This window comes from Triturus cristatus, chromosome 9 (genome assembly GCF_964204655.1).
Source record: "Triturus cristatus chromosome 9, aTriCri1.1, whole genome shotgun sequence".
Lineage (NCBI taxonomy): Eukaryota > Metazoa > Chordata > Amphibia > Caudata > Salamandridae > Triturus > Triturus cristatus.
The window spans coordinates 1260021461-1260038481 of record NC_140592.1 but is presented as its reverse complement, the minus strand read 5'-3'; the positions used below and the strand labels follow the sequence as shown (position 1 = coordinate 1260038481).

The 17021-nt window shown below is 48.2% G+C and overlaps 1 protein-coding gene across 1 annotated transcript in view; it reads right to left on the bottom strand.

Moving 5' to 3' along the window:
* Positions 1 to 17021, bottom strand: part of SCFD1 (sec1 family domain containing 1) — an 836081-nt gene that overhangs the window by 330446 nt on the left and 488614 nt on the right. The window contains exon 16 of the mRNA XM_085627369.1: positions 12748 to 12818. Within this exon, the coding sequence (XP_085483495.1) occupies positions 12748 to 12818 (71 nt within the window). The remainder of the gene's footprint in view (positions 1 to 12747; positions 12819 to 17021) is intronic.

The window sequence follows — 17021 nt, the reverse complement described above, 5'->3', positions numbered from 1 at the left end:
CCAATCAAAGGTTGGCATATGAAAGATCAAAGAGTGATCAAAGAAAGACAAAATAAAAGTCCAAAAAAGCACAAAGACTGGCCTAAGAATGACCAAGAAGGACGAGATGAGATGAAATAATAGACTATCGAAGAAGCGCTACTGACCGAAAGACTAGCGAGTGGGCTATAAAATACTACTAGCCTCAGAAAGACCAAACAGTGGCATAAGTAAAACAAAAGTGTGTAATGAGAGTGATTAAATCAGATAACAGATTGTAGAAAATATTAAACAGTGGATCAGGGCCGGCTTTAGCCATGACCACCTCCTCGGATCCTCTCCCTACCACCGGACAAAGTACCCCTCATCTCTCCAATCATAACTTATTGCTAAACACAGCCCCTCCCCCACCTCTTTAGGTCAGCGCCCCCTTCACATGTCAGCGCTCGGCGTGGCCGCACTGCCCTAAAGCCACCCATGTAGAGGACTAAGAAAGACCAAAGAATGACCTAAGCGGCAGCATGACCTAAAAGAAGAAAGACTGCCCAGCACTAAAGAAGTGACCTAAAATGACCAACAAAAGTGGCAAATGACAGACCACTATGTACAGAAAGAAAACATAAGAGTGGCCAAAGAGACGAGACGTGCCGAAGAGTATGGGCTAACAAAAACTAAAGAGTAGCCAAAGACTGGCTAAACAACAGCGAGTACGGTAACAGGGGTAATAGTGACCAAGAAAGATCAAGGAGTGGCATGAGAAGTTCAGAGAGTGGTGAAACTGGCCTCATTCATAGCACCGAGTGGCCTCAGAAGGATCAAAGGGTGGTCAAAACCAGACAGGACTAAGGCAAATAAAAGAAATGAGTAAGAGAAAGACTACGCTGAGAAACAACAGAAATGGGACAGAGAAAGACCACAAAATTCCAAAGTGAAGAACAAAAAATAACTACGAGAGAATAAAGACTGGCTAAGAATGGCGGCGTCCAGCACCTTACCGCACACATTTCGATCTGAGTTAAAGAGCTGAAGAAACTTACAGAAAGAGTCTGAGGAGGTCCTCTCTAGAGCTGAGGAGCTCTGGTGAATTTCAAGGACCTACCAAGTGAAGAAGAACATAGCGCTGTCGGAGGCGAGAACGTCCTGCGCTCTCTACAAGCGATGACGCTGGGCACTTGGTCTGAGATGGAAAGGTGGGCTTTGAAGACCTCCATGGGCTCTCCTGGGCAGCCTGGTCAAGCCGCCACGGTCCTGCTCCTGAGGAGAGTGTTGAGGCAGATACAGTTAGTCATCACATACACAAAGATAAATGTCCCATCAAAGACATTACTTGAAAATTAATAAAAAAAGAAATTAGGAAAAAAGAAGAGTGAAATACTAGAACATGCATTGGAAAGTCCTTCGCATGATCTGCTCTAAAGATATTGAAAAGTTGAAGGACTCTGGTGCAGATTCATGCACTGCTCGGTGGTGAATTGGTATTCACTCGACTCTTGCAGACCAGAAACGGTCCCGGGTATCTTCTAATCTTAGGAGTGCGAGGACCGCCGCCGAGGGGTTTAGGATCATCACAGTACGCTTTCAGGTGGACACGCTAGCGCTGGGGCAGTTTTTGCACAGGCCGCCTGTGGTTTAGTGCTTCTTAGGTCGAGCTTGTGCTGCGCATGCGCTTCTGCGAGGCATGCAGTAGTGGAGTATGGCTTGGAAGCCCCGCCCACTCTACGCCCGTATTTTTAACTGGCTTGTGTCATGGTCCTTCGTAAATGCTGGCTTCCGAGTCGTTATTAGGCTCGTTAGTTTCTCCTTGGCACCGCCTTGTCTACGTTTGTTACCTCCCATAACAACTGGACCTTTTACTGGTGTTACATGCTGTGCTTTATGAGTCGGAGAGCGCTATTCTATTTAATGCTCTTCCCCTATTCCACCCACTACCTCGCAGCATTCCGCCCGCTTGTATTTTAATTTTTTACTAATGGCGGTCTGCTTTAACTATAGCAGCTATGGTTATTTTTTTAATTATTTTAAAAGGGCGGTCCTCATTTAGTGGCCGAACGTACATTTTTTTCGTGTACTAGCGCCCATGCGGTGCTTTCACATTCATAGAGGCCGCGCCCCTGCTTTACACAAATTAAAAGTGCGGCATGTGCGCTTTTACCAAAAAAAACTTGACAAACGGATGCTTTTTTTTTGTCAAAGCCCCAACGCCGCAGTTTCACTCTAATGTCGGACACGCCCTTTTCTTTAGACACGGCTTGCCTAAAGAAAGGGCACGGCCTTCATGAATGTGAAAGCGCCGCATGGGCGCAAGTAAAAAAAACAAATATTTACAGGGAAATAGGTCTCGCATTTGAAAGACTTTAAGCTATTGCATTGCCAATAGCTTAAACTCTTGTTAATGCAAGACCTATTGCACTGCAAATGTTGTTTTCATTGTTGTGAGACATAACCATATGCCCCAAATATAATACAGTTTTCAACCAGAGTCCCTACTGGCATTTTTTGATTTTTAAGTCCCCTTTTCCCCCAAGCCAGGTCCTTCTACTTGTCCCTGGCTTGGAAGTGGAAGTTTGGGGACAAAAAGGGCCTACACCTTGACAGGTCTGCACGTGTTATTGGGGGAGTGCGGGATTCTAAAGTGGGGCTCAGGGAGACTCTTTCAGCCCCTGAGCCAGGATAGGTCGCCAGAGCTGCTTGATCCCTGCTCCGCGGGAGCCTGCAGACAGGCGGTCACCCTTTCAAATAATAGGGTGGTGATGGAACGAGGACATCCAACTGGACCGCATTCCTGGGGTTCTCACCCATGCCTCAGTTTGTGGAGGACTAAGGAGTCTTCTGTGTTGGTGATTGGCCCAAGAGTTCGATTCTGGGTCGCCAGAGCTGCTTGATCCCTGCTCCGCGGGAGCCTGCAGACAGGCGGTCACCCTTTCAAATAATGGGAACCTTCTTGGGTGGTGATGGAACGAGGACATCCAACTGGACCGCATTCCTGGGGTTCTCACCCATGCCTCTGTTTGTGGAGGACTAAGGAGTCTTCTGTGTTGGTGATTGGCCCAAGAGTTCGATTCTGGGGCGCTGGAGGTTTCCTCTGGACTGGAAGTGATGAAGAAACCATTGACGGTTACCCAAGGAAGCAGAAGGAGCATCCAGCAGGGACGGTCACAGGCGAGATGGACAGCTTACTGCTCCTCATGCTGAGGAAGCAGCAGCAAGGCTCGTACAAAGTACTCGCTAGAAGTCCAGTATTTACTGTGGTTTCAAGGGTGTGGGAGACGTCAAAGGAGGACAGAGTCCAGTTACAGCCAACGCAAGAGCATCATTCACATTACTGGCTGCGAGCTAGCCGGCGAAGAATGGGGCTTACCTGCTTCCGTCCGGGTACGGCTGGAGGAACAGGTTTGAAGCCATATGGCTCCCATCTCCTAGGCCAGACACAGTTTGAAATTCTGACTGGTGCTATTGCTGAGGAGATGGATGGATGTTCACATGGGCAGATTGGCCCTACACAGAGTGTAATAGGAAGAGCTGTTCAGATCCTCCAGAGCTAAGACTCAGAGCATGTGAGAGCTGGCCCCCGGGTGGCCTCTGGAATCAGAAACTGCCATATGAAAACACACTGAGATTTCTAGGAGACACTCCCAGCATACAACTGCAGACTCATCTTTAAACACAGAGAGCTTAGTTTAACTCCAAGGAAGGAAGACGCAATTATAGTATTTGATGACAAAGGATGAATCGATCACGAGGCAGCAAAGGGCCAAGTGTGGTTTCTCTACACCACTGGAAGGCTCCATGGAGTTCAGCAGAGAAGGAGTATTTCACCTTGTAGGCATGAAGTACGCAAGGACATCTATTTAAAAAAATAATCTTTTTTTCACGAACAGTACAACCCGTGAACAAATAACAATCAATCTTAGTGTGGCACATTTAGAGAGTTCATCTCAGTCTCCTCTATCATTCATTAGGCATCTCTTTCTGAGGATTCTACGTACACCATAAAGCACAGAACGCCTTCCCAGGTTTGCATTCCAATTCGTTCCGACTCTTGGTTTTGAATCATGAAATAAGTGATTGGCAAAGATGAGATCCATGATTGGTAAAGATGAGATCAGTGATTGGCAAAGATGAGATCAGTGACTGGCAAAGATGAGATCAGTGATTGGAAAAGATGAGATCCGTGATTGGCAAAGATGAGATCCGTGATTGGCAAAGATGAAATAAGTGATTGGCAAAGATGAGATCAGTGATTGGCAAAGATGAGATCCGTGATTGGCAAAGATGAGATCCGTGAATGGCAAAGATGAGATCCGTGATTGGCAAAGATGAGATCCGTGATTGGCGAAGATGAGATCAGTGATTGGCGAAGATGAGATCCGTGATTGGCAAAGATGAAATAAGTGATTGGCAAAGATGAGATAAGTGATTGGCAAAGAAGAAATAAGTGATTGGCAAAGATGAGATCAGTGATTGGCAAAGATGAGATCAGTGATTGGCAAACATGAGATAAGTGATTGGCAAAGATGAGATCAGTGATTGGCAAAGATGAGATCAGTGATTGGCAAAGATGAGATCAGTGATTGACAAAGATGAGAACAGTTAGTGGCAAAGATGAGAACAGTGAGTGGCAAAGATGAGATCAGTGATTGGCAAAGATGAGATCAGTGATTGGCAAAGATGAGATCAGTGATTGGCAAAGATGAGATCAGTGAGTGACAAAGATGAGAACAGTGAGTGGCAAAGATGAGAACAGTGATTGGCGAAGATGAGATCAGTGCTTGGCAAAGATGAGATCAGTGATTGGCAAAGATGAGATCAGTGATTGGCAAAGATGAGATCAGTGATTGGCAAAGATGAGATCAGTGATTGGCAAAGATGAGATCAGTGATTGGCAAAGAGACTCTTAGGACGAAGGATGACCCACCGTGCAGACGGCTGTGCCATCCTGGCATTCTTCAAACCAAGGGCCTCTCTGTCTGCTCTACCTCCCTCGACAGGTCTCACCATCCCTGAGACTACTGAGGCACATTGTTTTTATTCCTCCATAAACAAAACAATGGACTCTGTGCGACTGTGGGCGTGCCCAGACTGTACCCACAGGGAGGATGAATGGCAGCTGTCACTCAGCAGGCTCTCCAAGGATGATGCCCCTGTATACATCACCTGTACCAAGGGACAAGAGTTTAGTGAACCTCTGTGGGAAAATCTGTGCGGCTCTCACAACCGAGGCCCTTCACTCCCCCTGGCTGTGTGCTCTGTGAATGAGTTACCATGGTGTGTTTAGAATCCCAGGAGCACCATGAGCATGCCCTCGACGAGGAGAGGGAGTCTGTAGCCTCAGGCGTGTGAACACCTCGCTCACGGAGCAGCGCCCAAGGCCTGCACTTGGGAGACATGCCAAGAGATGGAATCCGCGTCTGGTCAGGGGCTCTTCTGCAGCTATGGTGCGTGTGCCAGACGCAGAGCAGAGCCACGACTTGGGTTTCGACATGATGACTAGTGATGATCACCCAAAAAATATATATCTATATCTGTGCCTGAGCACTACATCAGTCATCCTCCTTCCCTTTTATTTCTGTTGAGGAACTATAACGGCTAACCCTTAATGCCTGCTTTTAATGATATTGGCATTTAATTGTGAAGGTCGGCACGGGCACAGATATATATATATATTTCTTGGGTGATCATCACTAGTCATCCTGTCGAAACCCAAATAAAATAGAACTCTTCAATTTTGGTCTGCCCAACAATTTTCTTCAGTTTTATAACCGGTCCTCAGTTTGTCAAAGGATATCTCAGCCTGAGATTCTCGTGATTAATTTCAGTGCAATAGACGGTCTCCTGATGAAGGCAGTAATGCCGAAACGCGCGTAGCTTACATCTACCGCATTGCTCCCATCAACCACATATTTATAAATTGTCTCTGTTATTTGTCTTGAGTATATAACAGTTATTGTTTTTCCTCGATGAAATATTCTATTGTATTTTTAGTTTTGTTCACTGATTTGTAAATGCTACCATATATCAAGTTGCTATGTATGACACTAAATTAAGATAAAAAATATCAAATGAAGAAATTAAAATTATATATTTTTCTAACTATAATCGTGTATGAAGGTTCTATTTATAAGATTAGTATTACTAGTGGTTACATTTATGGTTTACACCTAGAAAATGTAGTGCCGTATGTTTATTCACTTGCTATAGTACTTTACCTAAATGTTTTTTTCCCTAAGTATAGCAAGTTTACTAGTTATGTAGGGGTCCCCTTTTTTCCAATCACCACTTCAGCCCTATGCACCTGGATTCCCTGGGATAGGTAACTCTGTTACTGTGGTATCCATGGGTGGGATGGCTCTTCAACCTCCTATGATCGAAAGGGCTTCTTCATAATCCACTGGGAAGGGTCCTTAAACTTTAAAACTGGAATCGCAACTCTCCCATAGAATTGTACGGCGCACGCGGTCGTGTTCCCACACTACACTCGCCCTCCGTGGAGTCCCTACTTACTCACATTGGGTGGTTCCTTGGGGTCCCAGCGATTCTACATCCTCTAGAGACTGTCTTGACTAGAGTTGTGGTTCTTATCCCAGTATTTTAGTATATGGTTTGGTGTGCCCCTGGAGCCCACTGTGTGTTAGCGCTACTTACGATTGTTTCTGTGCTACAGTACTGTGTGCTTTGTGTTTATCTGCGTGTAGCAGATACTGTGAAGTATTTACAGTGTGCTATAATATTAAATACATATTTTTATAACTACTGTGTGGTACTTCTTTCATTTAACCACTACTATAAGGTTGCATTCTGGTAAAACAAGATGCTTAAAATTCCTTCAAGACTAAGCCTGAAGGCTGCTCTCCACAGCTACCACTTGGATAGCTTTCTAAGGGTATCTGTGACCTCTAAAATCACCATAAGGTTGTCTGGACTGGTACAGGTGCCCACTTTAATTAGTGGACATCATATACCAGGCCAACGTCTTACACCCACGCTCTGCTCTGCTAGGGAGGTTTTATTTAAATCAGACAGTGACTTCCCACCAGTGTCAACAGTCTCTCGAAGGGGGGGCCAGGTCTATGCAGACGACTGATGGTTCAAGTGACTAATGAACCCAAGGGCAGGGACCATCTGTACTCCTGGCTCGTTTAGGCCATTGGATAGCAGTGACCAAAATAGCCCTCGATGGAGGCAAAACCAAAATACTACATCAATGGACGGCCACTTCTCAGTCTGTTTGTCTGGCCCGATACTTAAGCCTCAAATTATGCATGTGGTTAAAGCTGCAATTACCAGTTAAAACTAACAAAAACATCCTCCTGTTTCTTTTACTTATTAAATAGAGATTTACTCACTAGGGCTGTGGTCCCACCATGCCTCGGCTCTGCAAATACTCAGTTTAAAACTGTTTTGTTACACAGCGAGAAAGGCTTCAAAAATATAAGAAAGGGCTGTCAGGCTTTTAAGTTCGAAGAAATGAGCTCCTCTTTGGAAAGCTCTGCCTTGGCTCCCTGTAGAACACTTTAGGACCGGTGGCTGCTCACATATATGTATACATTAAAGGCCTACGCACATATGTATGTATGCATTACAGGGCCACAGTGTCTCAGGCTGAGAGACAATATCACCAGACAAGACACCTGAGCAACAGGCAGGTGCGGCGCACTTCGCCAGGGCCTTAGAAGGGCCGCGTTGGTGGAGCACCTTGGGTTCATCCCTTGGAAAGGCCTGGAGCCAGCAGGCCGGCTCCCTCAACAACATCTTGGCTTTAGGAGGGCGGTTAAGACCTTGCTCTTTCAAAACGCCAGTGGTTCCACGCTAGTGCTGGTGAAGCGAGCTTTAATGCTGCGCCCAACACACTGAGGCAGTCCTTAGGGTACACAAAAGGCAACATATAAGTCTTTTGTATTCAACCCAACCGTCAGTACCAACTCAGCATAAGTGGCACCATGGAAATTACTTATAGGAGCCTGAGGACAACCAGCTGCCCCCTGGAGCAGCTGTAGGTGCCCATGGACAACCACGTGCCCATGAATGCTCATTTACTAGTCAATGCCCCACCCTGCAATCTTTTGCGCAACCTTTAACCACTAGAAACCTCACTTTGGTGCTTTCGGTTTCCCTTTTCAGTCTGTGTAGTGGGGTTTGCACTTTGTTGATTGACAACACCACAGCAGGGCCACCATCTGCTGAGCGTTTGCTGAGAAGCTTCCCTTAAAGTTGGCAAGCAGGGTAAAGGTCAGACAGACAGACACATCTGTTCCCATAGGTCAGACAAACAGACACATCTGTTCCCATAGGTCAGAGAGACATCTGTTCCCATAGGTCAGACAAACAGACACATCTGTTCCCATAGGTCAGACAGACAGACACATCTGTACCCATAGGCGCGCCCACCCTTTGACCCACTCGCTGAGTTCCCTCTTCATGAAAGGCCGAGGACCACAAACTCCTCAGAAACCCAACATTTCACAAGCCTCCCAGAGCTGCAGCCGCAGGATGTCAGGGGACATAGACTTGAACCGCGAACAGCTGTAGCATTCAGTAATGCAAGAGCTGTAAAACGGGGTGTCTCTTGGTCCTAGAATGATCCAGAATCGTCCGTAAAGACCTCTCCTTTTTAGGTTTCGCCTGCACACGCTGTGCTTGTGAAATCTATTGTTTTTTTATATAAACTTAAAAGGGGCTTAAACCCCACCCCGCTCTTCCTGGCTTTTCATTAGTTCCTGTGTTTGTCACTTACTTTTCCTCCATTTCTTTTGGCTGTAGAATATTTTCCTGCATTTACCAATGCTTTTTTCTCGTCTGCTTCTCTTATCAGTTTCCGAATCGCCGAAATACTGTTAACATCTGCGTTGGTGGTACTACGTGTTACATAAAGTTTTGTCTCTTAATTCTTATTTGTCTTACAGAAGAGTTATATAGCGCAACATATTACAGGAGAAATTAATTGATTTGTCCAGAATCACAGGATGTTGTGCCGCCGAGACTCAAACCGGGACCCCCACTCTCGAGTCAGAAATTCTGGCCGCTGCGCCACATCCTCTCAACTCCCATGATACTTGTAAGGGACAGGGCACAAGTCCTAAAACAAGCATTGGCATAGCCAATAGGTCTCGCCTTTGGGACCTTATAAATTTTTAGCCATGCAACAGTTGCATAACTAAGTACTAAGCTATGCCAAGCGGCCGTGAAAGTGATCGCGATCAAACATCAAAGTGGCAAGTAATCGCGATAAAGCGCGATGCGCGCGCCCGCGCTCATGCACTGTAGGTCTAGGCTGGCATGCGCTGGGTCAGGCGAGACCTAAAAAGAAGTGGGGGACGCTGACGTCACGAAAGGTGGCTTGCACCATCAGACTCATTGCCTCCCCTCGCTCACCCCTTAGATGCGATTGTATCAGAGAAGCCAGCACGTGAGCAGCGTTCTGAATGAGCTCCGATCTCGCCCCAGAGAGGCCAAAGAGTGAATGTGTGGCTCCATTTGCTCCAGTTATCGAGCTCCCGGTAAAATAAGTGGGGTGACGCCGTCCACCCGCGTGGTACCCCGACTCGAGCCCTGGTAAGGGGGCGCTTTCATTAGTCCCGGATGCGGATTGATTTATTATCCATCACAGCTGAAACCGATGCATTGCCAATGCTTGTTCCCGGAGGGATGCTCCAAGCAGTATACAGACGTTGACTGCACGTGATTCATGCATCTATCTGTGTCCAACATCAGCACCCAGAACAGTAACTCCTGCTCGCTGAACTGTGCTGCCCTTGAAGGATGAAGAGCACAGAGGAAGCCTGGGCGAGCCCCACGCCCAGGGGAGCCAGCGGTAAAGTGCAGCTTCCGCCACCGATGCCGCCAGCGGGCACTGTACCTGGGCAAGGCCTGGCAGCCACAGCCGTCCAATGCCGGGCCTGACAGCCACAGCCGTCCAATGCCGGGCCTGACAGCCACAGCCGTTCAATGCTGGGCCTGACAGCCACAGCCGTCCAATGCCGGGCTCGACCATCCAGGGAGCTGGGGAAGGAGGTGAGCTGCTCACACACTCACGAATGTTGGGGGGGACTGGAAGCCGCTCTTCCACCCCTACATTGAGGTGCTCAGCGGACTCACAAAACGAACACTGTGTTCACTGCGGGATTGGGCCCCCCCGGCATTAGCTCGTAAATGGTTCAAGCCACTGGAAGGGGGAACAGAGGAGCTGAACTGGCACGCGATTCCCGTCTGTGCACGCGCCCCCTGTGAAGCGTCCGTGACTTTCTTGGCACGGTGCACTTTCTAACACAAGGCACATGTTGGGTCGCTTCCAGCAGTCTTACTTCTAGCCACAACCCCCCCCCCCCCCCGGTCTGACAGCCCCGCACAGGAAGAGCCGAAGATCAGCTCGGATGGAGCCTGAATCCTCCTAAAAGGCTTCTTGGCGCTGAAGGCGAGACTGGCCGCAGCCTTCATCCTGGGCCTGCATTAGGAGATGGCTAATATTCATTGTATGCCCAATATCCATCCTCCCAGAAGCCCCAGAGGGCACTCCCCCTTCTCCAGTCAATCCACGGGGGCAGCCCCTTGAGGCCTGTTCTTTCCCATCGAGGCGCTTGTACTCCCGAAGAATTACTACCTTTCTGACACCTTAAACCAAGAATCCTCACTCTGGGCTCCAGCCTGACTGTCGATGGGTGGCGGTTACATCCCTACCAGAATTTTAGATACATGGTCGATTGATAATATCAGAAAAACAAACACTGGCTTTCTACTCCTTGCATCTCCAGTTTTCAAAGTTGTGTAATCTTGGGAACATCTCCCTGGCTCCTGCCCTTCCATCTCTTAAGGCGAGCTGCATAAAGGCGCGTTCCAGTACTGACTGCTGTGCAACAGCGGGACCTGATGGAGGGGGGCGAAGGAGCTGCACAGAGACGGGTGTCCCTACAAGGTCACTGTGGCATCGACTCGCCGCCGAGTTCCTTAAATGTCTCGTCCTCAACCAAGAAAATGCATACCGAAAGTAAGTTAAGTAAGTTTGATACTTGTATAGCGCACTACTCACCCGCAAGGGTCTCAAGGCGCTTGTACGAATACCGCTGTGGAACCCATCCTGGCTTTCCCTGTGAGGTGTCCACTCCTGGGCACCCCCAAGGTGGAGGCCAGGCATCCTTAGCGTTGTGGGGGCCGTTGTGGAGGTTAAGCAAGCTATTGCCCAGAGTTGCAGAGTGGGACTCCATGATGGGAATAGGCACCGAGGCGAGAATTATCAGGTCCGTGGAATTTTTGAGCCCAAGACCCACCGAAGCGGGGAATTGAACCCTGGTCCCGGTCTAGACCTCTGCATCAGGGTCTGCCGCTCTAATCATTGAGCCACACTTCTCCATACCGAAGAAACATGTCAGACTAGAGCTGCCAGTTTAGCAGTAAAATGCGCGTTTGCTCCAGTTTCACTAAAAGTCGGCGTGCCAACAGCGAGCATTCACTTCGGTATCAACGTTCTTTGAGATTGGACGGGACAGGCACCACTGTTAGCCCGAAGCAGCGCTCTTTCGCTCACAAGATCACCACACCTATGGTGCCACCCGACTTACCTTAATAGGCACCCCCTTATGGGATCATTGTCCCAGGAGACCCCTGCAGTGTACCAAGCGCCATGCCAGGGGAACATTGTCCCAGCAGAGCACCGTACATGTGGTGCCACCTCATTCAATGCAACAGTAATGTATGGCATCGCTGTCTCATTCGATCAGTGTCCGTACATCATCATCACTCACTGTAACAGGCACCATCATCCCATGAGAACACTGTCCCATCAGATCACCATCCGTGTAGTGTCACACCACTCACTCTAACAGGCACCATCATCCCATGAGAACACTGTCCCATCAGATCACCATCCGTGTAGTGTCACACCACTCACTCTAACAGGCACCAGAATCCCATGAGAACACTGTCCCATCAGATCACCATCCGTGTAGTGTCACACCACTCACTCTAACAGGCACCATCATCCCATGAGAACACTGTCCCATCAGATCACCATCCGTGTAGTGTCACACCACTCACTGTAACAGGCACCATCATCCCATGAGAACACTGTCCCATCAGATCACCATCCGTGTAGTGTCACACCACTCACTCTAACAGGCACCATCATCCCATGAGAACACTGTCCCATCAGATCACCATCCGTGTAGTGTCACACCACTCACTGTAACAGGCACCAGAATCCCATGAGAACACTGTCCCATCAGATCACCATACATTTAGTGTCACACCTCTCACTGTAACAGGCACCAGAATCCCATGAGAACACTGTCCCATCAGATCACCATACCTGCAGATTAACTATATTAGAGAGCCCATTTTACCAATGGTCTTGTCACATACATCCTTATGGGGTACCATTATCTAACTTTGGCTTGGTGCAGCATAAGAGGTCATCAGAACAGTCAGCCTCACTCACTGTACTGGGGTCCATCATCAATTCAAGGCTAGCACATTAGGCGTTTCGCAACACCACAGCGTCTGAACAAGAGCCCAGCCCAGGGCCTTCATCAGGGCACATTGATGAGGAGTACAGCATTGCAAACCGCTTTTAGGAAGCACTTAAAAATGACTTTTGAGACACGCCCCTGACAACCAGTGAACTTTAACGGATTCAGTCTCCGTGAGACCCTCGTCACAGGGATCCAACCCCACCAGATCCCAAACAGACTGAGATCAGGCCCCTGTAGGCAAGTGTTGGTGCCCCGATCCGTCTGAATATATGTTGACATACAGTGAATAAAAGCATGCGACAGAGTGTACCTCGGAGGGGGGCTGTGGAGTGCTGATGTAGAAGATCAGGAAGAGCCTCATCTTGTCTTCGGGGGTCCCCGCTGCGAGAGAGAGAAAAGGCGGCACCACATTATATGTTGTCACGGAAGTATGACAAAATGAGGACCAAACACATATAGATTCCCTGAGCAATATTCAGGAGTATATGTCTCTATATTAGATAATGGAAATTACCAAACACATGTACATAGAAAATAATATTGTCCAATATTCATCCACAATCTATATTTTCAGGTTCCGTCGTTTTTCTTGGAAGACTTGTTTAAACACAAGCTTTGTTTTCAAAAACGTACAGCCAACACGTGTTTCGTCTAAGGTAATATTTCCCTAAAGACTTCCTCAGGGCTCAAGCAGATATATAATAAAGGTGATCCTTAAGTAATTAATATCTCCATAGACTCATTTTCCAATTTCAACGCTTCCTATTTCTAAAAATCTGATTAAGAGTTGGCAGGTATGTCACAACCATCACGTAGTAAACTGCTCCTTATAAGCCGATTCCTCTAAATTCGAGGCATAAATCTACAAACGCATGTTGTCAGAAGGTTTGAACGGCGTATATATACACGCTGGGTAATGGAACGAACCATTACCCAGCGTGTATCATTGTGTAGATATGCTGTTGAGAAATCATATATGAATGGTCGTGTCTTACAATCCATGGAAACCATGTCCATAAATATTCACCTTGTAACTCACATTTAGGTTCCATTTTTTCACTTGGGGACACAATGCACAAATATTTGCTCCTATAATTGATATTGTATATATATATATTATTTTGTGTGTGTTTTTTTCATAATTCATAAAACTTGTTCTACTGAACCTACTGTGTAGATGGTCTTTTGCCCTCTGACATTACTGTACCCTTTCTATTGCGATTGTGCCTACATCCTGCTTAAATCAGTTGCATCAGTCCACAGGAACCGCTGCAGTTACGAGGAGTGGCACGACTCTTCCTAGATTAGGGGTCTTTGTATGGACCCCAATACGTTTACCTAGTGCCTTAGAGACTTGGCTTCTGGACTCTTGTTCAGCTATCACTGTGGTTGGGGTAAAGCGGTCTCTTGCTGTTTTCTGCACATTGGCTGGTTGGGTTGGTTGTAGTGCAGTTTGGGGAGACTTTCATCTGTAATTGCAAGGTGGTGCCCTAGAGACAGTGACATTATGGAGGGCATTTTTTTCTTTTACAGAAAAATCATTTGGGTGCTTTGATGAACCTCTCCAAGTAATTCAATAAATCATACAAGTTAACAGAAAATCTGTTCATCCACAGAACACCACCATGGGTATCCACTAGAAAAAGGAACAATTTAATAGCTATCATAGGACAGGATGGCTTAGAGTGTGAAACGTCATGCTATGGAGAAGACCCGCATCTAAGGCAGCGCATTCAGCCTCGATCAAGGTTTTCAAGTCATTGTCAGATGAGTTCCCACAGAGGCGCGGCCATGGTGGGTGTGAGAAGTTGGCCTGATATATGCTGTCTACTAGTTCTAGTGGGCACCCTGTATCAGTCCAAACAACCCCTTATGGTGAATAGGTCAAAGACAACCTTTATTGAAAGCTATCCTAGTGGTAGCTATGGAGAGCAGCCTTCAGGCTAAATCTTGAAGGAATGTAAAGCAGCTTGTTTTACCAGTCTATAATCTCTTGACTGACCAAATAAAAGGACAACCACACCAGGTATACATTTAAAATATATGTATTTAAGATAAAACACACCCCTCTAGTCTCTTTATGAGACTGGAGTTTGAAGTACTTAATTTACAAGTTAGCAATCAACAGTAATAGCACAAATACACGTTGGGCCAGAGGGGCGTACCAAACCATATACCAATAAAGTGGTATAAGAATCATGACTGAACTAGACACAAGGCCTAGAGCCTGTAGAATCGCTGGGACCCCAAGGAACCACCCAAGTTAGTGACACAGGGGACCCACGGAGGAGATGTGCAGTGTGTAAACACAACCGCGGGTTCCCGTTAGCTTCTATGGGCAATGTCGCGGTTGGAAATTTAAAGATTAGGGACACTTAGAAATGAGTCAGGACCAAACCCTTTTGGACTTAGGAAGTTCTATGGCTAGCACCCATGGGAGCACCGGAGTACTCGTGTTACCTCACACAGGGAACCAGGGTGCATAGGTGTCTTTTGGTGTCGGGTCGCGTCGTCGATTTCAATGGGAGCTGGCGAAGAAGTGCTGCTGCTGTGAAGTGGAGAAGTGTCGGAGGCGATCCAAGCCTGGATCTAGGATGGAAGGAACCTGAAAGCAGAGGGGACAGAGTCTGGGTCACTTACCAGTGACCAAGGGCACGATTGACCAATGCCCACAGATGTCGGGTGCTTCAGGTGAGTTGACGGGTGTCTCGACTCTTCAGCCACGAGATCCAGGAGGCGCCGATGACGACCAGGAGCTGGATTCGAGCTGTCCCACGAAGTCTGTCGAGTGCTGCCGTGTCGGCGACCAGATTGGACCCAACAAGCCTTGGCAACGGCAAGTCACTTGGAATCAGAGAAAGGACTGCGGTTCAGACCAGCAAGGTCTGGGGGACTCACCTAGCGAGGGTAAGTCGGGGCACGTCTGGAGCAACCAGGAAAGCCTAATCAGAAGGGGAGCTGCCTTCGTGGGAACCCACTAGCCAACGGGTTAGCGATTGCGAAGAAGCCTCGAGCGGGCGCACTTGAAGCTGGCCCACGGGTCACTCGTGGAGTGGAGGCCAGCAATCTTCGGTGCAGGAGGTGCTCAAGGCTGGGGCTACTCGGAGCCCAAAGCACAACTTCGAGGAAGACCAGGAAGATAGTGTTGCTGCAAAAGTTCACGGTGTCCAGGGTTCACGGTTCCACATCCCCCACGATAGCCACGGGCCTCAGCTTTGCTGTGGTCTCAGGGTAGCCTCGGGGAAGTCTGGAAATCCACCTCTAGTGATGCAAAGACTTCGGCGTCCAGCGGGAGCTTCAGCGATACAGACCGGTCAGTTACTTCTTTGGTGCCTGCCAAGCAGGGGAGTCACTCCTTGACCCCAAGGGAGATTTCTTCAGTCTTCAAAGCAAAGTAGAACGTCGAAGGTCCAGGATATATATTGCAGAGTTTCGTGCAGGGTAATCTAAAGTTGCAAGGACTGGGTTCCCATACTTTTGTTTGGGGGTTGGACATACTCTAGGGACCCACCTATGGAGGGTTTGGAAAGAGGGGTGGTTAAACCCATTTCCTTTGTCCAGTTTCGCACCAGAGCAGGGGCAGGTAGCCCCTGCAACCGGTTTGAACTGGACTATGCACAGGGACACCAAGTGTGCCCCCAGTGCAGGACTTCAAAGCACCAGAGAGTGCTCCCGCCCAGCCCTAATACACATCTGCCTGTCTGGGGAGGTGGTACACCTCCCTGGGACAGGAAACCTATTGTCCAGGCCCCCCCTGCCGGAGTTTCGGTCAGCAGCAGGAGGCCAGACCTGTGTCTGTGGCAGAGGCATCCATTTTGTGATGCCAGGGCTGTAGAAAGTCCCACCGGGTTAGACCAGTGTGAACATGTCTCTCTTTCTAGAGGGGTCGAATGCTATCCCCGCCGCCAGAACTGGCAGGGGGGGGGGGGGGGGTGTAGTATTCCAAAGGGTTTGACACCAAACACGACATGTTTCCGTGCAGCCATCCCAAAGTTAGCATGTACCGCGAGGTTATAATGCACTTAAGAGTATATGGTCAGGCTGCACCACAAACAGCATCAGAGGAGGTACTCCGAACGCTGCAGAGGGGCTCTGCTCATGCAGGGGCACCCTCTCACATAAAAACTGTTAGAAATGAGGGGGCTCTGGTTTGCGCAGGCAAGTACCAGCGACAAGCAGGGACCCTTCACTTCTAGTCAGGGCGAAGGATGGCTCTTTAGAATAACCCCTGCTCACCCTCTAGGTGCGTGGCACGAGCAGTCAAGGCTAAACTTCAGGGCGTACACGGTTAAGCACTTGCAATAATACACACCGCAAAATACCTTGCATCCACCACAAACGGACACCAGGCAGGTTGTATACGAAAATAAGGCTTTTATATATTTTCAGCAGACTTAGTACAGGACTCAGCAACGGTGACACGGTGGGGCCACGATCTCTATTGTTACGGTTTGTTCTTTTATGCAGAAAGTTCTTCGTATGCGGGGCAACAAGGTGAACTGTGGGTCTTAGCGCGCTTCGCGCTGAGACGGCGACCGTGTGGCACGCGTCAGACGGCAGGGAAACCAGAACGTTGCGGACCCT